Here is a 24,574-nt window from a genome sequence, read left to right as displayed (position 1 = left end):
GAAGCTGGGAGAAGTACAGGGAGAGACACATTTGCACAGTTTTATCTGGGGAAGTGATATCTTCTTCCATAAATAAAGATATTGTTGGGAGTGGAGAAAATGAAGGAAAAATATGTTGTTTATTGAGGCTTAGGTTGGTTTTCAGGAAGGTGAAACTAGGGATTTGCCAAGCACCATGAAGGCCCAGAACAAGATTTTAACAAAGAGGCAGTAGTGTTGGGACACCATATGCTCCACAAATTTCAATTACCAAACATCAAGCTAAGAAGTAGTGTGTGTGTGTGTGTGAGAGAGAGAGAGAGAGAGAGAGAGAGAGTTCTCCTCTTTCGTTATGCCAGTTTCCCACTTGAATTTACTTTTCAAATTGACATTGGATGTTTGCACATTATATATTTCTTTTTGAATTGCTTTCCCACATATGTGTTAAGAAGCTTAGTCTCCTTTTGTTTTGCTTTAAAGAACAGTCAAACATGTCTGTCTTACAATCGGAATCACAGGCGGCAGCAACTAAAATTGATTTGATGGCTAAGACAACTGTTTGCAATGAGAAGGAACATCATTCAACACATAACGTTAATGACAGAAATGCATCGCAGAACACTAACAGAAGCCCAGCATTTTCCCAACAACGATTCCTGCCTTTTGAGGATGGACATGTATTTTTAAACTCAACATGGTTTTGGCATGCATCAGTCAAGCATTATCTCTGTCTGTCTGCCTATTTGTCTGTGTCTGTCTATCTATCTATCTATCTATCTATCTATCTATCTATCTATCTATCTATCTATCTATCTATCTATCTAAGACTGAAAAAATATATATAATGTAAGTCAAGCTTGCAAATTCAGTAAGAAGCAGGATCCAGGCTAGTATGGGCCAAAGTGCTGTTCTCCAGATGCTGTTATTAGATTCCATTTCCCATCAGGTCTAGAAGGCATAGCCAGTGTTGAGGAATGCTAAGAGCTTCAATACAGTAACCTCTGCTAAATCTCTCTTTTGGCATCCATTGGGATTTGGTTCCAGGACTACCACCATCCCATGGATACCAACATCCGTGGATACTTAAGTCCAATGATATACAATGATATAGTAAAAGGCACACTTTGACCACATATCTCATCCAGGTGAGATTGCCTAACTCTCCTTTTCATTATCTATATTTTCATTATCTAACAGCTTTATCCTTCAGCATCTAAATATGTAACATCAGTCTCTTACCTACTTTTATCCTGCTTGCTGCCTCTGAAGTCTCTACCAACGTTTTCCTTCATTTAGGTGAGCCTCCTGCCTCACTGGAACACACACACACACACACACACAAACACACACTCTCATATTTTATTTTATTTATGGCTGATGCTCACTTCCACACGTTGCTCCGTATTTTGTCATGCTTCCTTTCAAAAACTATACATGTAAACATGAACTTGGTCAGGACCCAATTACCATTTACACCACAACTTTCTTTGTGTCTACTTAATACATGAGATATTAAATCATATGTACAACAATAGCTTCAGAATCACTACACATGGTGTACAATTGAATTTATACTGCAGTGTCTTTTGTGTTCATGTTGTGCTTTGGTATGTCCCCTTCATAACCACAGAATCTGAATTCGTGGATTCAACTAACCACAGCTCATAAATGTTTGAAAAGTTTCCCCAAGTAAAGTTAGATTTTGTTATGCTTTGAGCACTATACGTTTTTTGTGTCAAGAGCAACTTGAGAAATTTCAAGTTGCTTCTGGTGTCAGAGAATTGGCCGTCTGCAAAGATGTTGCCCAGGGGATGCCTGGATGTTTTACCATCCTGTGGGAGGATTCTCTCATGTCCCTGCATGAGAAGCTGGAGCCTACAGTTGGGCGCTCGCTCTGCTCCCCAAAATCAAATTGCTGACCTTTCAGTCAGCTGTCCTGCCGGCACCAGGGTTTAACCCATTGTGCCACCAGGGGCTCCTGCACTATACTAATGTATACCGTAGGCATACTGTGTTGTAGCTTAGTGCTACTTCGTAGTTCTCTCCAGCACACTTTTGAATTCTTTGCTAGTTTTATGTAAAGGACACCCTTTTATTATGATTGTATATAGTGGGACTTAAGCATTTTGGTATCCATAGCATGGGGTTGGTCCTGGAACCAAATCCCAATTGATGTCAAGAGCCCACTTTACATATAAAAAGTAGGAGACAGCCTCTAAAGAAAAGGTCAATAAGTTTTGTGATCAAGTGAAAACTCTGGATTTTCATAAGGGACATAACATTTTGTTGACTGACCATCTTAAATGACAGAGGGCCATAAAACGCAACATAATTTCTGTCTCATCCAACAAGTTCTTTTAAAAATCAGAGAAATAAATACCCTTTAAAGAAGTGAACTGTAGATCTAGCCAAGAGTACACTTCAGCGGGACTTCATGACAGTAAATAGTGCCCTCTAAAGGAATTTTGTTTGATTTACAATGCATAGTTTAATATTGATTCAAATAACTACTGTTCTGACTGTTTTTCCAAGAACACAATTCTCATAAACTAGAAGAAAACCATGATTATAAAAATGTTTTCAGATCATGTTAATTTGGATATGTACTAGATCACGATGTCATCACAAGACGTGCAATTATTTTAAAGACAGCAATTACGAGGTACACACAGTCCTTGGCAAGGAATACATTATTCCCCAAAGTACTTATTTTTTGCCACAGAAAATTTATATAATTAATAAGAACAAGGTATTACCTATAATAATTGCAGATGTCAAAGGGTAATACATCAGGCCATCTCGGAAGTATACACCCTTTGAATGAACAACTGAAAAGTTTTGAGAAGACTACCTTACGTTGTGTGTAAAGAACTGGACTCAACAAGGTTCCAATTCCCGCTTGGCCATGAAAATCTAGGTGCATGTGTCTACACTCGAGAAGTAATGCAGTTTGACAGCACTTGTAACTGCCATGACTCAATTGTAATGGATCCTCAATGATGGCAAGTTGGGAGAGGACTTTTTAGTGGCTTTTCGAAGAGACATTATATTGGTTCCTTCCCTGCTGACCTTTGAAAAGATTTTTCAAAACCTTCTTGTTTTGTCCAGCCTTTGGTGGTTGGTTGCTCAGGGAAGAAAGGGTCTTTTAAAATGGGCTGTACTGCTTATTTGCTTTCTATGATATTAATTTTAAAGCTGCACTTGTTGTGGCCTCTGTAAAAGGTCTTGAATCCCAGACTGGGGAAAAGTTGGTTATTCATGATAATATACCACCCAGACCATGATCATCTCAATAAACAGAACCAAATCCAATTCAATCAAGTGTTGAAGTAAAAGCCCAAATGCCACATCCAGGCTTCATCTTGATCAAAACAGGCAATTGTGAATCAAATACGTTTCTTCAAGGCTGAAACGAAGTTAAAGAATCCGAAGCTCCCAATTATTGTTATTGAAAGCAATTGCTTGTCCAGTAGCTAAGGGTGCATCTTTAATGTAGAATTGATGCACTTGATGCCTTTTCAACTGCCATGGCTCAATGCTATGGAATCACAGGAGCTATCCGTTTACAAGGTCTTTAACCTTCTCTGTCAAAGGATGCTGGTGCTTCACCAAACTACAAGAAAAGAAGAATTAACACTTTTGGTGGCTTTCAAGTATAGCAATTACTTCCTGAAGTAAGGTATGCCATACCTGACCAAAACTCCCAGGATCCCATAGGATGCAACTATGGCAGTTAAAGTTGAATCATCATGCTGTATCTACGTAGTGTGAAAGGTTAGTCAATTTCAGGCATGGGAAAACTTGCCGAATAGACCTCCAAGTATTTTAGATTTCAACTCCCACAATTCCTAATAGAGAGTTGAAGTCCAAGTTTGCCCATGCCTGGTCTATTCTGTTACATGGCTCCATGTTATAGAATCATGAGAGTTGCAATTTTATGAAGCTCTTAGTCTTCTCTGCACTAAAGTGCTAACGCCTCACCAAACTACAACTCCCATGATGCCACTGCATTGAGCCAAGGCATCAGACTGTATTAATTCTACAGTGTAGAGATGAACCCGTAGATACGCTTCCATCAGCTAAGGCCTAATGGAGTGCCTAGAAGTAGACATAGCTTGGATTTTAATGGGAAGGGAAGATAATAGTTTTCTTTTTTACAAAGAATTCAATATGACATAAAAAACTGAATGTTTCCCCAACCCACCTGGCTAGATCTGCCTTTTAATTAGTGTAAAATATTTTCTCTCATTAAAAATATATGAAAAAAGAAGGAAGGAAAAAAATAGAATATTTACCAAAAAAAAAAAAAAGCCCTGCTCACAATATTTGTAGCTTTTAAAGTGTCTGGCCTACATATACTTTACGTAAGACCTGGACACACTACAAATCTGAATAGATCTCCCATACCAACTGCATGTATTGTATTGTTAATCACATCAAGGGTCTGTATCCTAGCAACGTCCTCATAAACAGCTGACCATAATACTAAAGGCGTGATATTTCCATACTGAAACCAAATCATATGGCTGTTTTAAAGCGATAATTTAATGAGAGATTATCACACTGGGCTGGACAAAAATTAAAAGTATAACTATATCATTGATCAGTGACAGCACATTTAAACCAGTGAGATATGACTAGTGGAAAATATGACTATTATTAATACAATTACACAATTGAGTAGTAGATAATTTATTAGCAAGAGGATTAACAGGGAAGTAGTTCATAAACACGTATGACTTGGGGAAGGGAGGAGAGGGTGGATAAGATAAAAACAAGATTTTAAATTATGTTTTTTTTTGGTGTACTTTAATATTGTGTATATTGTGAAAATTATATACTGGGGTGTGTGTATATGTGTGTTTGTGTGTTATATGTTTTAAAACTTTATATCCTGAAAGTTTTTCATCATGACGCTCCTCTCTGAAATAAGCATGGCATAATCACACAAAATAATCAAACAAAAATAATAAACCCCCAAGAAAACTACTTCAGAGGCCAGCTTTTGAGGACTATGGTATGTTGGATAAGAGCAAAGCACCATCTGTGCTTCCCAATCCATGTGATATCTCATGTTTGTGGCATCAGACATATGCTACTGCAGTCAAGCATGGCCTTAATAGATCAAAGTTGTCAGCGACAGAAACATACCAAGATAGCAGAGAAAAGTGTTTTGAGTTTAATCCTAATCTCTTGGGACTGCTATGAGATCAAGTGATCATCTAACCACATTCTAAGCCCTATGAATCAAGTTAAAACAACCACAACTATTTGGCTGAATCAAATATGCTGAACACAAACCCATCACAGAAATATTTTAATAGAAATCATTCTGTTAAAAAAACAACCATTCAGAAAGAACTTTTACATAAAATATAAAGTTATAAAAACAAATTAACATTACATAATAAATATATTTTTGAATCAGTACAGGTGGTAACAGAGTACATAGCCACTACAGGAATTCCCTAAAATAATTATTTTTTAAAGACATACTATTTTCTTCTCAATCATAAAATAATTTGCTTTATATTACAAGAGAACATCTTAACTCTTTCTTTTTGCATAAGAAGTTCAAGGACATTTGTGTTAAGAAGTACTGGCTAATGGCTAAAATGCTCACTAAATGTTACAGTTAACTGTTTGCAAGATGGCATTGATGGCCTGCAAAAGTTTAAACCTTCAGACTGGAAGCCTTAATATGGTCATGAAAAACAAAATCCATACATGTTATGTACTAAATAGAAGAATAAAACTGAACTGCCACAGTAGACTTTTGTGTTGTTAGTGTGTTACAGGGAATTCTTCCCAAGGGTTTTTCCCCTAGGGTTTTAAACATCCTTGAAGCTAAACTAGTGATTTGGGAAAGTGGCAAAACTTTGAAATAGTCTGTTTCAAGCAAAGATGGCATCTCACAATTTAGCATGTTCTAGAAAACCTGAAAGTGGCAATTAGACAGCTTGATAATCTTGATGCAAATGGAAAGACCTGTCATTTCCCCACTGTTTCTTGAATCTGCTCTAAGAGTTTTCATGCCATTTCCATCATCCTTAAAATGCCAATGTAAAACAATATCTTCTAATTTTCCTTCTTTGCAAAGTTGCTGAAATCGTTAAGGTGGGAGTGGCCATGGCATCCAGTTTTGATTTGTGTAACTCCCTACCAGAGGCTGCAATATTCTCCATTAAGTAGGAATATCATCCTCCAGTTGTTTGGGATTGCAGTTCTCATAACTCCCCCCATCTACTCTGGCTAGTGCTGCTGGGAGATGCAGTCCAACAATGTCCAGAGAAGGCTACATTACCTATTCCTATGCTGAAGTCGCCAAGACAGCAATGCTTCAAGACAAAGGTGTTCCACATTTGCACCAGTGTGGAAATGTAGGACTTTTTATCATTGGTAGTCTGTAGTCAAAATAAATTGTACAAGTAGAGCTATACTAATTCCTTGGTTCTATATTTTTAAATACTTTCAAATCAGAAAATATTCCTCATGAAATTATTATACTTCTCCAAAACTATGGTGCCATGAATTGTACTAAGTTACCAATCTCAGGCTTTCATTATGTAATGCTTCCAGTAATATATTAAATATTATACAATGAGTTTTTGAAAGGAGAAATTAGGAGAAATCTCAGTAATATCTGAAATTAGGAGAAATCTCAGTAATATCTGAACAAAATATATTTGTTCAGATATTACTGAGATTGCCAGCATATTTAATAGCCAGCAATGCGATTACCTTTATGATTTAGTTTTAACATTCGCTTTCAGTAACAGACATTGGTTACAATTCATCAGGAATATCTGTACAAGCACCAAGGTTGTGTTGAAGTATTTCATAACACTAAGTAGATGCTACTCCAGATTGTAATTCACAACATATTTATTGCAGAGTAGGCTATGGAAATGGGATTGCTATGGTATAGTTACATTGTGTCTAACTATAAATTATGAAAAATGAGATCTTTCATAACCTTTTGCTTCAGTCTTAAAAGGTTTTTTTGTCAAACATTCCAACAGATTATGAAATTATCAAAATCCTTACAACGTACATAATTCTGTACCCTCCATACAGATTTGTGTTTGTTCTACTGAAAGGAGTGTTCATACCTATATCTGCGGCAACTGCAGCTGCTTATGTATTTAAATTCCAAAGAAAGAAATTTTGGGATTTAAGTACATAAGAAATTTTGCTATGCAAAATTAGATCAACATGTAGATAAGAGGAAGAATAAGGAGACAAGGAGACAAAAGTATCCCACAAATACCCAAGGGAAAAAGGGCGTTTTTTCTTGGTACAGGGAATTGCCTTCAAAATATCACTAAGGCTTTTTGCCTTGCTCCAAAGGTAGCCAATTTGAGGCCCTTGCTGAACCATAGCTTCCACATTCTCTCATTGCGTTCTGTGCTGGCTAGGGTTGATGGGTGTTACAATCCACAACTTCCAAAGGGCCACACAAGAGACCATTTAGAGAACAGTCCTGAAGGGTCTTTGGGAATTAGGGCATTTCCTTTTGAGGGAAAATAAAATAAATTACATTAAGAAGGCCACCATTTTAATCTCTTAGGACACCATATAAAGAGCTCCACTCACCAGGCAAAATATCCTAATCCTCTTGCACATACGTCAGTCATTTCAGACATATAACACTATCTGAGAAAGTTGTAAAACTATAAATAGCATATTAAATACTCATTGCACATCTGGGTTTCACAAACTACAATCATTGCAATAACACTTCTTCAATTTCATCTTCTAAATAATCAATAGCCTTAACTGCTGGCTTACTTGCTGCATGCTGCAGTCGGTGCCGTTTGGAATTAAAGCTTTTTCCTTCGCTAAAGAAAAGATTGCCATCATCTTTTGCTCTGACTGTGGGGCGTTTATCCTGAGAGCTATTGTCTGTGTGACTATCTTGTCGGAAAAGGCCCAAATCATTTATCTTTGGTGAACCAATAGTATTGGCACTGCTTCCAAAGAGCTGCTCCATTAAATTGGACTTCCTCTCTTTCTTCACATCAAGCGCTACATTGTCCTTGGGGAGGTCATCTAGAAAGTCACTTTTCTGATTGAGCCAATTTGGCCTTCCTGACCCTTTCCCAAAGGAAGGTACATAGCTACCAAATGTCAAATCAGTATATGTGGTTTCTGTATTCTGCTGTCTCTGGCTTTCCCCTTTTGTGATCTTATTACGTTGGTCATATTCTGGAAAACCATTGAGTAATTTCTCTGTTGTCTCTGAAATCTGGTATGATATCTTACTTTTTTCCAAGGAATAGGGTGTAGTTACTGGATTTGAAGTATGTTCTTGGGAAGTGACCCTCATACTAACTTGGGTTTCTCGGTCAATTTCATACATCTTAGCCAGTAGAATCTCCTTTTGTCTTTCCTCTTCAATTCTTTCACTACTTTGTGTTCTATTTTCCTGATTAAATATTACTGCTTCAATCTTTGGCTGTTCTTCTTCCAGAACAAGATTGCTTTCTTTCTTCCTTCTCTCAGCTTCTTCTTTTTCCCATTCTATTTATTAAAAAGAGAACAATGTAAGCCATTTTTGTATACCTCTAAAGCAAAAACAAGCCATTTCCCAAATTTAGCCATGTTTTCTGATGGCACTACAGATTGCCACCAAAATTTGGGAACAGGCAGTAACCAAAGTTGCTGCCAAGAAGCTTTGGGGGTGAATTATGGGAGCTTTAAGGATGAGTTTTATATGTGTTACGGGATAGGGGATGTCTCAAGTGAAAATTGTGTGATAAAAACAATCAAAAGGACACTTGAAATGTATATTTTATTTACAGGGAAAAAGCAAAATCTAAAAAGACTGAGAACTTTTTTACAATCAAAGAAAAAAGGATAAATTATAGTAATTGTTAAAATAATTCATTTTAATATATTAGGAGAAAATATTCATATGTTTATTAGTGTAAATTATTTATGTGTGAGTTTTATATTTTGACAATTTAAAACTGTATGTAAGTGAATATTCTTACCATCTCTCAGTTTCTTGGCTCTTTCTTCTAAAGTCTGTAGTTCTTGGTCGCTTTTCCATCTCTCTTCTCTTTCTGTGTTCTCTTCCTGCTTGAAATCTGCTTGCTCATTGCAGTCTTTGTTAATTACTGGCTCCTATAGAAATCAAATATAGCACGGAAAGATTTTTAAAAATATATTTGAATAAAACCATGCTACAAATACCCAACTCAAGGAAATTATATTGATCTTCACAAACTGAAGATGTGGCATCAAATTATGGATATCCTGGTCTTCAAATTAGTGGAAATTAGCATCACAAATGACATTATTGAAGAAAGGTGAGGGAAACAGACCTTGGTCAACTTTATGGAACCTGGGCCAAACTCCCATCCACTTCAGCATTAGATCATCTCAATCCAACTGAGATCATTGCTGAAAGCAAAGCTGAGACATCATTGCCTAAATGGAGTCCTAGTATATATATCAGGGTTACCAGTGTGAAAACTGGGGAGAGGGCTTTTGAACCTTCGATGGCTGTGTAAAAGGGGGAATTTCAGTAGGTGTTGCTTGTCACCTGGCTGTATGACGACGAAAAAATATTGAAAATCTCTTTTCTGTTTAGCTATTCAAGGTACAATACTTTTCTCCAGTTTCCACACTAGCAACCATAGCAGTTTCTCTTCCTGTTCAGGAAATGTGCCTCTTCTTAAGTCTCTCTTCCTGCCTCATCTGACCCTTCTCGGGCTCATAGCCAACACAACTCAACAAAGCTTTCCAAGTTACATAAATTCTGTGCGCATTTGTCTGGATCCAACCCAAAATCTTGACTCCCTCAAGCAAGTCTAAATTCCAGGATATTTGCTCAAAAGGAGAGCCCCAGACCTCATCCTAGTATTCACATACTCTTTTCTGATAGTGGGATGAATGCCCTCATTCCACAACCAATGCTGTACTTTTAGCCAGCTCTAAGCCAATTAAGCCCTCCTCTCAAACTATGTAGATAAAACCAAAATACAATTTTACACCAGATAGGTGATGCATGTCAAAGTAGCATTATTTAATATGTTTTAGTAACAAGTTCATAGTGATCCATGGGCACCTTCTCCAAACAGAGCAACACAACCTATTCTTACGCGCATCCTGGGAAAAGTCACTTATAAAATGGAGACAAAACTCACCATTTTGAGTGATTCCTCCCTTTCCTCTGGTATTTCATCAGAAATGAAGTCTGGAGGCAAAGGAAAATCTACTGGGGAGAAGAAGTCAGTAGTCTGCACTCCCTTTGTTATCTGGGCTTCTCTTTTATTGTTCTTCTTAACAACTGTAATAAATAATATATTCATATCAATTCATGATGAGACATATGTAAATAAATGCCACTTTCTTCTTCATCTAAGTAGCTGGAACATACTTATAAATCCAGTGTCTCATTTTAGGAAATGCTTTATAATGTAAAATTACAGATTGTTGGAGGCTATTTCATGTTCCCTATCAAGGAGAGTGTATTTAAGATTCTTCTTTAATATATCACTCCACCTCATTAACTACTATACTTGTTCTTCTTTAGTTGGGATATGTGTATATTTAATTCAGTTTTCAAATATGCAACTTCAGATTGCAGTTCAATACAAAAAAGACAAAAATAAATAAAATTCAAAGGGCAAACTGTCAGGTCAAAATTCCAAAAATTGTAGAACACACTATTTATTATTGACCAATTTATGACCATTAAAGTATACTTGGTCATAAGCAGGGCTTATAAAATTTCAGTAAATGATTACCTTTTTTATTTGGTGTGGTATCAGCATCTTTTTTGGGTGAAGGTTTCAACTTTCGATTAGCATATATATTTCTTGCTTCAAGTTCCTTTTCCTTCTCCTGATAAAATAGAATTTGGTTTTGTCTATCAAAAGACTAAGCAAAAAGATTTTCTTTGTAGATTTTTCTCTGCCTTGTACAATGCTGATATATGATTCTTCATGTAATGATGTACTAAATTGCTTGATTTTTACAAGAAGCATTTTAAGTTGTTTCCCCCCCAGAAGAAATTAGGTGAACAAATAAATTGGCAATATTTCAAAACAGGACTGGATGGAAACATTCTACAGTAGAGTCTCGCTTATCCAACCATCACTTATCCAACATTCTGTGTTATCCAACGCAGTCTGCCTTTTAGTAGTCCATGTTTTTGTAGTCAATGTTTTCAATACACTGCAATGTTTTGAAACTAAATTCGTAAATACAGTAATTACTACATAATGTTACCATGTATTGAACTGCTTTTTCTGTCCATTTGTTGTAAAACACAAATGTTTTGGTGCTTAATTTGTAAAATCATAATGTAATTTGATGTTTAATATGCTTTTCCTTAATTCATCCTTATTATCCAACATTTTCACTTATCCAACATTCTGCCGACCCGTTTATGTTGGATAAGCGAGACTCTATTGTATATTCTTTTTGAGGGCACTACACTTAAAGAATTTGGCTCAGATTTCCACCATTACAGACAGTATGACAATATCCCTGGAAGATTAATCCAGTCTGCAGGGATGGAGCAACAAAATAACTTTCAAGGAGGCGTGGTCTTAACTATAAGGAACTAGATTAAGTATTTTCCCTTTCTAAAATAAATGAAAAAAGGGAAGAAACTCTTGGCCATCTCATCTTACTGATAATCTTACAGAAAGTATTTCCATTTACTCTGAGAAAGTGAGAGGGGAGACTATGTGGCCCAGTCTTGGTTCTGCTACTTTATTTAGTTTTCTCATTCAGAGGAATTATGCATCTGCACTCCACCCTAACAAACCCTTTAAAAAAGTGTTTTTGTATATCACTCTTTTTAAACCCAAATCAGTAAAGGTTAATATCCTAATATAGGGAAGTGGAGATCTATACCATGATACCTCTCGCATGCAGAAGAAAATTGCCTCTTTCAATAAATGTCAACCGCCCCTTGCTGTCTCCTCTCCCTCAATCTTAGCAGTACATCTGGATTTTGCTCAGAGGACAGATATGGAAATGCATCATGTCCAGATGATGGGACACAATTTCCATCAGCCTTCATCCTTTGGCTATGGCATGGGCACATGGGAGTTACATTTCCACATCCAGATTAGTAAATGTTACCCACCTTAGAACAGATATTCAGTAAGACGCCAGGATATGTGAAAGTATATCCCCTGCTGGGACACAATTACCTAAAACTGCAGATGTGACCAAATCCTTTTAACTCATCTGACATCCAGTTCCAGCATACCACAGAGTTGTGCTGGAGGACCTAGCAAATTCCTAGGGAAATCCTTTATCCCCAGGTATGAGGAAAGGATATGGGTCTCACTCTTATGCGGGTGCTACTGTACTATAGAATGATAGTAGAATAAAAGCTAAGATGGCTTGACCATCGTCCACATTGCACATATACATCGTACCCGGTAAAATACCAGGATCAGGCTAGAACAGTGATTCTCAACCTGTGGGTCCCCAGATGTTTTGGCCTTCAACTCTCAGAAATCCTAACAGCTGGTAAACTGGCTGGGACTTCTGGAGTTGTAAGCCAAAACACCTGGGGACCCACAGGTTGAGAACCAGTGGGCTAGAGTAACCTGAAGAAATTGTGACCAGAAATTTGCAATTTTCACCTTCAGTTTCTGATTCAGTCGTTGAACCTCTTCTTGAAGAACTTTATTTTCTTCTTGTGCTTCACATAATTTCTTTTTCTCAGAATGTAATTGTCTCTGGAAACTACTGTTACTAAGGTCAAGGTTCTTCTCCAAGTCCTACAATTAAATATATATAAGAAATATCCTTTATTGTAAAATACAAAATAGTGTAATACATGGACATCACTGGAAGGACACTTGCAAAGAGAATGTATCTTCATGATCCTGGCTTGCTCTAGTGAGTAAAAGGAGCCTATAATGGGGAGTGGAGGAAAACCTAGTGTTTTCCCCATTCCCAAAGCTTGGTTGAAGTCTTAGATTTATTTTGGTTGCAAACCCACCATAACACATTTTCATCTCTATCTCTACATTGGAGTTGAGAGCTGATGGTGCACAGGATGGCTTCTGTTCTGTTTGATGGGAGCATACCTGTAGCCACTTAACATAAGCAAAAACAAAAAAGTAATCACCTGACATGTAACTGTAAAACCATCATAAAGCTGCTTAATAAAAACTAGCAACTCAAGTAATACTGTAACTTCATAGGAGAGTTTCTCTCCTTGGTTAAAAAATTAAGGGTTGGAACAAAGATTAAGGCTTGGAAGGAAAATATATATGAATAGAAGGAGAAGTGCTTGGAAGTGGGAATGTAGTTTTTGCCAGTTCACTATTCCTCTGCAATGCCACTCTCTCAATTTTCTTTAATAAATATTGTTTTTTCTATCTATCACTACCAGTTCCTGGAAATGCCAATTTCCTGACTACAACTCTACCCCTAGACTGCAGCTCCCAACCAAGTATATAAATGAGGAAAATAGATCAAGAACTTTTTTTCAATTATGGAGGAACTGTAGACATACACCTATGATGCATGGAGTTCCATGGATTTACTCAAGCTTACCTAAGTATATGAGGCTGCATGTTTAAGAGTTTAATGTTTTTGATGAAGTTTAACAAATCTGAATGTTAAAAAAGAGAGCTGTAATTATGAACTGAATGAAAAGGAATTTTACAATGGGTGTTCTTACAAAATGACTGCTACTGGGAGGGGGGATTCCCCAGTCACAAAATGTCTGCCATGATAAGCATGGCCAGTCACAAGTTTCTCATTTCTCCAAAGATAAATTGGTGGAGCTACAAGGAGCTATTTCAAGCACATGGCAGGAATAGGATTTGCATTCCAAAACACAAATCACTCTTTGTGACGCAGATTTTTGCTCTAACACAGTGCTACTCAAAGTGATGGCTCATGGGCTGCTGTCACTCCCCGAGGCATCTGCTCCCAGTCTACAGGAAGACATAAAGAAAGAAACACTTGCAGCCAACAGGCAGAAATATATTCATGGCTCCTGGCATAAAGGGCAAAAAAATGTTAGTCCCCACGTGAGATAGCTTAAGAAACTTATTTAGAAATAACAATTCAAGAAGGCCTGGAGACCACTAGTCTCTAAGATAGTGCCAGAGCCCTAATACCGTGTTGCATATTTGCTCACAAGCACAACAGAACATTCATCTTACATAAAGCAAACTGATGATGAAACACATATACATATTCATGCAAAACATCCCTTCTTGCCCCTCTCACTCCAAAGCCACTTTCTAACCTCCTACCAACTTCCAATTACATTTTTTTTCTTGGTGATTGGATACACTTTAAAACAAACACAGTGAATTACCATTTTTTAATTTTCTATTAAATGCCTCTAGGACTCATGTGCAAACTGGAGGAATTCTTGGAAATAATGGTAGGCTTGGGAGCTTGGGCTGTAGTTGTCAACTATTATTTTAATTAATATTCCAGCAATCAAAATATTAATTTAAACTAAAGGCGAAACTTTTAAAATATTAAATAATCAGGAAACAATGAGTCCAATGGACATCACAGACATTATTGGTTAAGCTGCCCTATTAATTTTGAAATTAGCATTTGCTACAGTCATACTTTGATTTTTTTTTCCTCCACTGCATCTTAACTTGAATATTCATATAACGGTGGTGCAAAACAATTAAAAACTGATTTATATTTTAAAATTGGAATTTATAGAGTCTCCTCACCTTAATTCTCTTCTCGCTGTCATCTAGTCTATTTTCTGCTAAAGTTAACTTCTTTGCCAGCTCATCACGTTCGGGAAGGTGCCGGTCTTCCGCGAGCCTCCTTAGTTTTTGCAAGGTGCCTTTGACCTTGTATAGCTCCTCCTCGGAAGTCCTCAGCTTTTTCTCGGTTACCTGCTCCCTTTCTTGAGATTTCCTCAAGCGCTCCCTTAGTATTCGCATGTCCTCGTTATGCCGCGCCAGGAGTTGAGCGATTTCATTCTCTGTGTCTTCAAACTTATGGAGGGCTTTCTCATGTCGGTACTGAAGCCGCTTCAGTGCCCTATTTTCCTTCTGCAGCTCATCGAGTTTGACATGCAGTTCCGTCAGTTCATTACGTAGCTCGTTAATTTTCATCAACCTGGCAGAAAGCACGCGTTTGGTCACCAGGCTGATGTCTTTGGCAGGAGAGTCTCTGTTGAGGCTCTGGGAACGGAGACCCCAGCGAATTCCTCTTTTGCTGGGGGCATATTTAGAGGCAATCTGCTTGGTGGCTACAACAAACCACAACAGAACGGGTGTTAGGGAGAATTAGCATGAGACTCCTACGTGCAGCAGTTAAATAGGATCAAGTCCTCTTCTCTGCTAGTGCACAAGTATGCCTCCTACCTTCCCTTAGTAAACAACAACATATGGATCCTTTGCGGGATGTAAACAGACCTATAGACCTATTTCCAGAGAAAGTTAGAACAAAACAAATTCTATACAATTTCAGGTTTTTTTTTACCTTCTGTAGGTCTTTTTGAAAAGGCAGTTTGAATTCAACAGGATTATCAAAATGGTAGCCATCACAACACTTACAGCTAACAGCTACTACAGTGAAGTTCAGCTAAATGTTATTGTGCCATATACTAGTTCTGCTGCAAATGCAAGGCAATTATTTCATCAGTAGTTGGTTTCTAAAAATTAAAGTGGTCTTCAAGAGAAGAAAACCTTCCAGTAGAGCTCAATAACTAAACTGATCAGGTAGAAAAGCTGAGTGGATCTCTAAGTTGTCCCTTTTAAAGCTTACAAATACCCATGGGAAGGCAAATATTCACACCTGTTCCAGGGACCGCAGGAAGGGCATTGATGCCTTTTCCCCACTGCCATTTCTCTGATGAAACCTTCCACACAAGAAAAATTAACATTAACTATATTGGATCCATCTCTCTCCCCCACACACCAATGAGGCTATTAGAAATTATGTGGGAGGGAAAAGACGAGAAGAGACAAGATCACAAAAAGAGCAAAGGGGATAGGAACTGATGGGTCTTTCCCACCCCCAGATGATATTTTATCAAATTTCTGCTCCCTCTTTATCACACGATGATGATGATGATAACAACAACAATAATGGTTTATGTATTATGCGCCACTCCGCAAGGCTTGAGTCAAACTACAACACAGTTAAAATATATAGATAAAAATATAAGGCTATTAAAACACATATTAATAGAGCGTCATAAGATCAAAACACATTAAAATAATTTGTAACAATAAAATGTTAGTTTAAATTCATAGACTAAAACTGACTGGTTATGGTTAGTCTTGCCAAAAGAGAGCTGATTAAAATGTGTATATGATTTCAAGCATTTTATTTCAATGCAGTATTAGCTATAGGTTCAGAAATAACAGTAGTTCTTACATAATACCAATTGCTACAATTGTTTTAATGCAAAAAGAGTACAAACTATAAATTTATATATTGTTAACTAGAGTATTTCACACCCAAAGTAGGATTCCTGCATTTTGTATGGCAAATAAAAATTTGTATGGAAATGAGAAATATTTCCTTGCCTGATGTGATGTCTCATGGGCCTTGTAGTCCCGTTCCTAGTGCTATTGTGGCAGATGAGGAGGAAAATTTGGGATTTCCACCGGTTCAGCTTGAATCGGAGCCTCGCCACCTAGAGGATGTTTGTCCTCAGGAAGTTAACCAAACAAGCCTTGGGCAGAATTCTCCCCCGTTTTCCCGAAAGGACAATTATAATAGAGATAGAGGGGCGAGGGAGGCTAATCGCCGGAGCCTCAGAATCGCTGCCAGACAATTAGCTGATTAGGTCTGCTTCCCTTGGGAAATTCTAAGGAGTCATGCATCTGGACACAGTTTGGGTTTCACTTCTTGTTCTCCAGGGAAAGTGTTCTACTGGCGGGAAAACAAGACCCTATATAGGGGTTTTGCCGCAAGGGGAACCTTGCGGAGTCAATTTGGTCAGCTTGAGGAGAGAGATCGTGTGTAGACTTCGTACCCCAGTTCCCTGTTTCCCGGATCAAGTTTCCAGCCTTGCCTTGTTTCACGGACTTCTATGGACTCAGTTCATGTTTCATGTTTGCCTTGTTTCAAGTTTTGATCTTGCCAAGTTTCAAGTCTTGCCTTGCCTTGCGTTTTACCACGGACCTTGCTTCCTAGTTTCAAGCCTTGTTTTCCAGTTTCCTTCGGATTTACCTTAAGCCTCGAAAGACTTTGGACAGTTCCCCACACTATTGCTTGGCAAATAGTGTGTGTTTCGGTCAAGTGGATTATAACTTTGAACTCTAATATCTTATATTGGACAATATTTTCCTGGACTATATTTGGCCTTTCCTGAAAGGTCTGCTTCTGAACTATACTCTTCACTTGTTTTTATTGACTTTATATATTTCTTTAATAAAGATATTAGATAGATTCTGGTCTCTGCGCATGGTTATTGGTGCTCTGCAGCCTGGGTCCTGACACCCGAGTAAATTAATATTTTGACTTATTTTAAAGCAATGCCTAGATTTTAGGCATTATAATGAATTGTAGTTCAGTGTAGGTATAGTTTCAGTGAACTGACTCTACCTTTCTGTACTAGGTTTATAATTAAGTTGTATCAGCCACTTACCTTGGTAATGTGCAAGGCTTTTCAAGTTTTCTGCTTTACTGCTTTTTTCTCCAGTGTTTGTAGACCGAGTGCTAATAACTGGCGAGTGATCAGAGGCACAAGATGAATCGTCATCAGAATAATACGAATCACTGCTTTTATCACTGTCTGGTTTCTGATCATGTCCAGTGTCCAGACTTCTTCCTCTCTCTCCCATTGTCAATAAAAATAATGTTGAATGCTGTTCCTCAAGGAATATTCATTTTTTCTGGAGATGATTTGTGCAGTTCCAAGTAGAACTGCAGGCTGCTTAACAATTCATCACTCACATTCAGAAGAATTGCTGGTTTCACTTTGGCAATCTGCAGCTGTCATTCAGAATAGTTGTTTCTATCTAAATTCAGAGAAGAAAATGGGCTTAGTTTTTCACTATAACTATAAAATTTCAAAAGCATTGTTAAAAGAATATGGTGCCTAATTAATCTGGCATCTGATGTTTAAATAAGACTCTGCTTAAACAGGCCCACATGTATACATCAGCGATGTGCAATTCATTAAAAGCTGCAGTCAAATATGCATGTTTTGGGTATTATTAGGAACACAAAGAAAAACAGTGGACATTGCATCACTGAAAAAATGAATCACAATAATGTATGGTATTTGTTATGTACACTACAAGAAAAATAAAAAAATAGCTAAAGAAAATATTTGAAATGTGATGCTGAAGGAGAATTCTATAGATATCATGGACTACAATAAGGACAAATAAATGGCTTCTAGTACAAATCAAACTTAATCGGTTTGCTTTCCAGTACAAAGCAAACTGATTAAGCTGAAACTGTTGTAGTTTTGATGTATCATGAGACAAAATGACGTAACACAAAAACAAAATGCTTATTAAAGTGGATGGCAACAGGAAAAGAGGACCATATCACAGATGAATCGATTCAATAAAGGAAGCCATGGCCTTGAGATTGCAAGACCTGAACAGAGCAACTGATAACGGTGGCTCAGGGTGGTTTCCAGTTCACAGACACCTTATTTTTTTTGGGGGGGGGGGGGGGGGATCTGATTTCATTGCAACAATAACACAAATGCATAAACTCATATATACACCAAGCATTGTATTATAAAAATTGTGTTACTTTAATTTCAAAAAAGTGAGGCACCCAAGCTTCAAATAAGATAATATTTAATATTGTGTCAGCATAATATTTTGTTTAATATTTTTAGCATACTGAGAACTCTAAAACCAAATAACATGTCTTATTGTTTGGATAAGATTAAGGAGAACAGAAACCAAATATTTTCTTTAATCAAAATGTCCAACAACACGGCATGAAAAGCATGGTCATATCCCATTTATTCCCAGCCTAAACTCCTTGGAATATCCAGGCTTCACATATCTATTATAGAGAACAGATGTCACTGGATATGCCCTTGCTTAAGTTCATCTAATCCTTTCAAACAGCCATCTAAGGTAACAGATAACATTTCATCTTGTAGCAATTATTGTCAATTATGAATTCAGTGTATAATAGTGTGTTTTCCAGGTAGGCTCCTATGGGAAATCTTGGAAAAAGAGTATCAGTCCAGTAAAGAGAGATAGAACTGATTTTATAGTAAGCTAAAGGCAGTTGTCTATGTTATTCTATATTCTGAATGTAATGTTATGGTACTTCTGCCTTTGCTGTATTCTCCCATTGTCATCTGAATGAAACACCTCAAAGAAGAAGTAGACTATGTTTTTAATTTTAACTGCCAGGTGATACTAGCAAGCTGACATGAGTTGCTCTTCAAAATATTTGGAAGACATCACACAGCTTTCCCAAGCCACAGAGGGATTGGTTTTCTTCAAGAGGAAAGTTAACCCAGCATGTAAAGGATTTTAAGGGGTTGTCTAAAATTCACCTTTATTCAAAATTTCAGGGAGTCTTCCAAAGAAACAGATTTCATCAATTCATTTTAAAGACTCCTCGAGAATTCAATTTTCTCTGCCTAAGTAAAGAGCAATTTGGTTCGCACAGGTCAGAGGCAGCAGGATCTCTGGAGAAGTAACTTTTCTGTTGATAACGGAATTGAAAATGTATGTTGCTATCGTGTGCATACAAGGTGTTTTTGACTTCTGGTAATCCTGAAACAAACCTATGCCAGGGTTTTCTTGGCAAGATATTTTTCAGAGTGGGTTTACTAAAAAAAGATAATGATGATGATTATTACTTTTGCTTTCCTCCAAGGCTGAGAGAGTGATTTCCCAAAGATTTCCCAATGAGTTTCTACAACTGAGTGCGAATTTGAACCCTAGACTCCAATGTCTTAGTCTAAATCCCTAGTCCTTTCATGGCCAAGAAGGGAAGAGGCTTCTGTCTGCATTTAAATCTCTCAATAACTTCTTAACTGCCAATGAAGTAACATTTCAGACAGAACGTAGGCATATAGAATCATAGAATCATAGAATAGTAGAGTTGGAAGAGACCACATGGGCCATCTAGTCCAACCCCCTGCTAAGAAGCAGGAAATCGCATTCAAAGCACCCCCGACAGATGGCCATCCAGCCTCTGCTTAAAAGCCTCCAAGGAAGGAGCCTCCACCACGGCCCCGGGGAGAGAGTTCCACTGTCGAACAGCTCTCACAGTCAGGAAGTTCTTCCTGATGTTCAGGTGGAATCTCCTTTCCTGTAGTTTGAAGCCATTGTTCCGTGTCCTAGTCTGCAGGGCAGCAGAAAACAAGCTTGCTCCCTCTTCCCTATGACTTCCCTTCACATATTTGTACATGGCTATCATGTCTCCTCTCAGCCTTCTCTTCTGCAGGCTAAACATGCCCAGCTCTTTAAGCCGCTCCTCATAGGGCTTGTTCTCCAGATCCTTAATCATTTTAGTCGCCCTCCTCTGGACGCTTTCCAGCTTGTCAACATCTCCCTTCAACTGTGGTGCCCAAAATTGGACACAGTATTCCAGGTGTGGTCTGACCAAGGCAGAATAGAGGGGGAGCATAACTTCCCTGGATCTAGACGCTATTCCCCTATTGATGCAGGCCAGAATCCCATTGGCTTTTTTAGCAGCCGCATCACATTGTTGGCTCATGTTTAACTTGTTGTCCACGAGGACTCCAAGGTCTTTTTCGCACACACTGCTGTCAAGCCAGGCGTCCCCCATTCTGTATCTTTGATTTCCATTTTTTCTGGAAATATGAGACTTTACTTTTTTCCTCCTATATGATTTTTAACATTTTTGCCTGATGAAGAAGCTGGTGAAACATTGAAAACCTGAATAATGTATTTTATGCTTTGGAGGTAGATTTTTCATTTTGTTGTATTTTGCTGCATAGCTAATATTGCTGAATATGTTTCCTCGCTAAATCAGTAAAAAGAGCATTTCCCTCACATGTCTTTACTCCTTTTGGATATCAGTTATTTATTCCTTTGTCATTTACCCTAATTTACCACTTTTCACCTCAGCATTATAGGGTTTACACTCCTGATGGCGAAGTACTATTGCTCCATTCACTTTCAGGGATATGTGCCATCTCACGTCAAATGTACATCGAACCTTACAGGAGGTGATTGCACTCCCACTCATTCTGCCTGTAGTCCAAGTCCTTTTTAATTTCAAATGGCTACAGTAGAACCACAATGAAGTTTCTGGAACTACTCCAGGCATGATTATATCAGGGTCTATCTTTTTGATGGAATTCTTATTTCAAAAGCTGGACACTTTTTGTAGAAGGGAAAATGTAGACAACAGAACATTTTCAACAGATAAAAAGCATGGGAAATTAAGATGTACATGAAACTCAAAGAGATTACACATATTTTGTGGCAGAACTATATTTCATGTTACTGTAGCTATTAGCCAAAAATGAGCTTATGGGGTCTCTTTCCCCCACACTTTTCTACCCCTGGAATCCAATCCAGTACAGTAGCATTTTAAAGAGAGTTCTTACATTTACTTGATGTTCTTTAAAACCTCTAACCCTAGGTACAGTGATACGTTGAATTAAGAGTTTAATTTGTGCTGTGGCTGAGTTCTCTTAACCCAAATCACTCTTATCTCAAAGCAAATTTCCCACTGAAATGCTATTAATTTGTTCCAGCCCCCAAACCCACCTCATTTTTATTACGTGTTTTTAAATAAGAAAATGTACTTTATAAATAACAAACAGTGTATAAATATACATTCACATGGAACCAAAAAACCCCCAGAAAGCTCAGCTTCAAAATGGTAGAATCACGGAGTTGTGGCACAATGGGTAGAAGCACACAGCTATGGCAAGGAGGCACAAAGTGAAGAGGCAGAAGCATCATTTTTTCATACTGTACTCATTCCAGCCTCCCTCCCTTTCTTGCTCTCTGTCCCTCTCTCTCTTTATGAAGCCAAACATACCAGGAATAAAAACACAAAATCAACTAACCCAAAGTTCCCCAAAGTGGACAAGAGCAAAGCAGACAGCAATCTCCCAAAGCAGACAAGAACATGAAGCACACAGGCTGCTCCCTTGAAGCCCCAAAGCCTTGTACTCTCATGCTCCCTCTGGCCCTAGCTCTTAACGCAGAATGCTTACTTGTATATCAAAGCAAACCCAAGACTGAGAGACAGCACTTAACTCAAAACACTGTTAAGTTGGGTTGCTCTTAAGTTGAGGTTCCACTGTATATACTGATTATCCGATCTCAATCAATTTAGTTAGAATTATTCCAAGTGGATACAAGTGGTCATTTTTATGGCATCTGATGACACAAATTAATGCTGTTTGACTCCAGTTTAACTGTTATGGCTCAGCACTATAACATCATGGCAGTTGTGGTTTCACAAGGTCTTTGGTATCTCATGAAACTATAAATTCCGGATTCCATAGCATTCCGGATTCCACCACATTGTCTAAGGCAGACAATGTGGTGTCAAACTGCATTCATTCTATTTATTCCTGCATGAGAACCTTAGAAGCAGAGCCTCAGAGATTTTTCTCCTTTTCCTGCCTCTTAAATTTTCCCCCAATGAATTATGGAACCTCTCAACTACTTTTGTGCTTGCAGGGTCTCCATGCTTTGGAATATCAACTTGAAATTGGTCACTTGCATGGCAACCCAAAATACTGCCAAATAATGGCATCTACCATGGTTTCTTGATGTGATTTTGCTTCCCCCTTTTGCTCGTGGGGGAGGGGGGTCCCCTGTTCAAACTATCCTCAAGAAATTTACCTCTGCAATCTGTACTTTAACCAAGAGCGCTCTGTCAAACTTTGACATGTCTAGCAGAATTTCCCAAGGAATTATGGTTGCTACAGATGTTCTCCTTTATTATTTATAGATATTTTCCTCACTTCCGGTGATAAAAGATGAGATTTATGATGAATTTACTGACTTTTCAAAAGCAACTTGAAGAATATTATATAAATGGCCAGGAAATGTATTTAAGAAATTTAAATATACAGCACATTAAATTAATTTATACTATATTTATATTTATTAATCCCTTTTCTACATAATCACTTTTCTACATTTTCACATTCAACCATAAATATAAACAATTAAGCATGCAATCCAATCCACATTTATTCAGATGTAAATTTCACTGAAACCAATTAATGCACCATAGGACTTTACTGAAAAAGAATACAATTCAGAAGGGTGAGTAAAATAAAACCTCCATTTGTGACTGAGGAAAGATTTCTCAAACTTATACAAAATACCCATACATATTTTCCAATATGATCGAGAATGTCATTCTATGTTGGCTGCCATGATAGCTTCTATTTTAAAACATTACCTTTGGTCCATTATAAAGGGGACTCAACATTACATAAAATCTCCCCTTTTTGATAATTCTTTTCACATCTTACAAGCAGATAAACAGCCATAACATACACAAGTATTTTTCTCCTTTCCATGTATGATTATCCAATAGCTTTTGTGTACAATAGCACACACACACACACACAGTTTTAGTAGATTGCTTAATTCTAGTATCTTCTGTTTTGATTGTGTTCTGTGATCTTTACATTTTGTAATATACCGCATTGGTAAAGTATTGTATTTCTTCAATTCTAAGACACACTTTTCACCCATATAAACATCTTTAAAAATGAGGTGCATCTTAAAACTGTGGATGCTAGCTATATATATATATATATATATATATATATATATATATATATATATATATATATATACATACACACACACACACACACATATACATACACAGTAGAGTCTCACTTATCCAAGCTAAACGGGCCAGCAGAAGCTTGGATAAGTGAATATCTTGGATAATAAGGAGGGATTAAGGAAAAGCCTATTAAACATCAAATTAGGTTATGATTTTACATATTAAGCACCAAAACATCATGTTATACAACAAATTTGACAGAAAAGGTAGTTCAATACACAGTAATGTTATGTTGTAATTACTGTATTTATGAATTTAGCACCAAAATATCACGATGTATTGAAAACATTGACTACAAAAATGGCTTGGATAATCCAGAGGCTTGGATAAGCAAGGCTTGGATTAGTGAGACTCTACTGTATATACAGAGAGAGAGAGAGAGAGAGAGAGAGAGAGAGAGGGAGGGAGGGAGGGAGGGAGGGAGGGAGGGAGGGAGAGAGAGAGAGAGAGAGAGAGAGAGTCTTTTTCCTATTGTGGGTACTGAAATTAGTGTGCTTCTTATAATCGATGGAATCTTAGAATCAAAGAAATACAATACCTACCTATCCTAAAGGGGTAAAGGTTTCTAAGTCTTTACAAATTATTGGAAGGACAAACATTATTTGAAAGAAGGTTCACTAATCAATATTTTGGCAAAATACTATTCTAGTTCCAAAGCTTAACAAAAAAACATTTAGGAAGAGAACACCAGCAGACTACAAAATATATGGTATTTTATTGTTAAATTATTGTGGCATTATAAAGTAAATCTGTTGGTCTAAATGCTCAATAAATTTAAGGACCTCTTAAGAATCTTTTCAAATACTTAGAAGATTTATAAATTAAGAATGCATTTTTCTAAATGAAATCAAGTACATAGTGTGGAAGATTTTACCCA

General features: G+C 37.3%; 1 protein-coding gene across 2 annotated transcripts in view; it reads right to left on the bottom strand.

Annotated features, from left to right (window-relative positions):
* Positions 1-5,283: 5,283 nt before the first annotated feature.
* Positions 5,284-24,574, bottom strand: part of lca5 (lebercilin LCA5) — a 29,478-nt gene continuing 10,187 nt past the window's right edge. Inside the window, exons 2-8 of one of the 2 annotated variants that reach the window (XM_062981431.1) lie at positions 17,555-17,927; positions 14,673-15,202; positions 12,597-12,734; positions 10,737-10,869; positions 10,134-10,276; positions 8,976-9,108; positions 5,284-8,502 (exon numbers count right to left, since the gene is read on the bottom strand). In XM_062981431.1, coding sequence (XP_062837501.1) covers positions 7,706-8,502; positions 8,976-9,108; positions 10,134-10,276; positions 10,737-10,869; positions 12,597-12,734; positions 14,673-15,202; positions 17,555-17,750 — 2,070 coding nt within the window. In that variant the 5' untranslated portion in view covers positions 17,751-17,927 and the 3' untranslated portion in view covers positions 5,284-7,705. The remainder of the gene's footprint in view (positions 8,503-8,975; positions 9,109-10,133; positions 10,277-10,736; positions 10,870-12,596; positions 12,735-14,672; positions 15,203-17,554; positions 17,928-24,574) is intronic. The other variant, XM_003215695.4, reaches the window with a different exon arrangement.

The sequence above is a fragment of the Anolis carolinensis genome, chromosome 1 (genome assembly GCF_035594765.1).
Source record: "Anolis carolinensis isolate JA03-04 chromosome 1, rAnoCar3.1.pri, whole genome shotgun sequence".
In the NCBI taxonomy this organism is placed as follows: Eukaryota; Metazoa; Chordata; class Lepidosauria; order Squamata; family Dactyloidae; genus Anolis; species Anolis carolinensis.
This window is presented reverse-complemented; position numbering and strand designations above follow the sequence as displayed.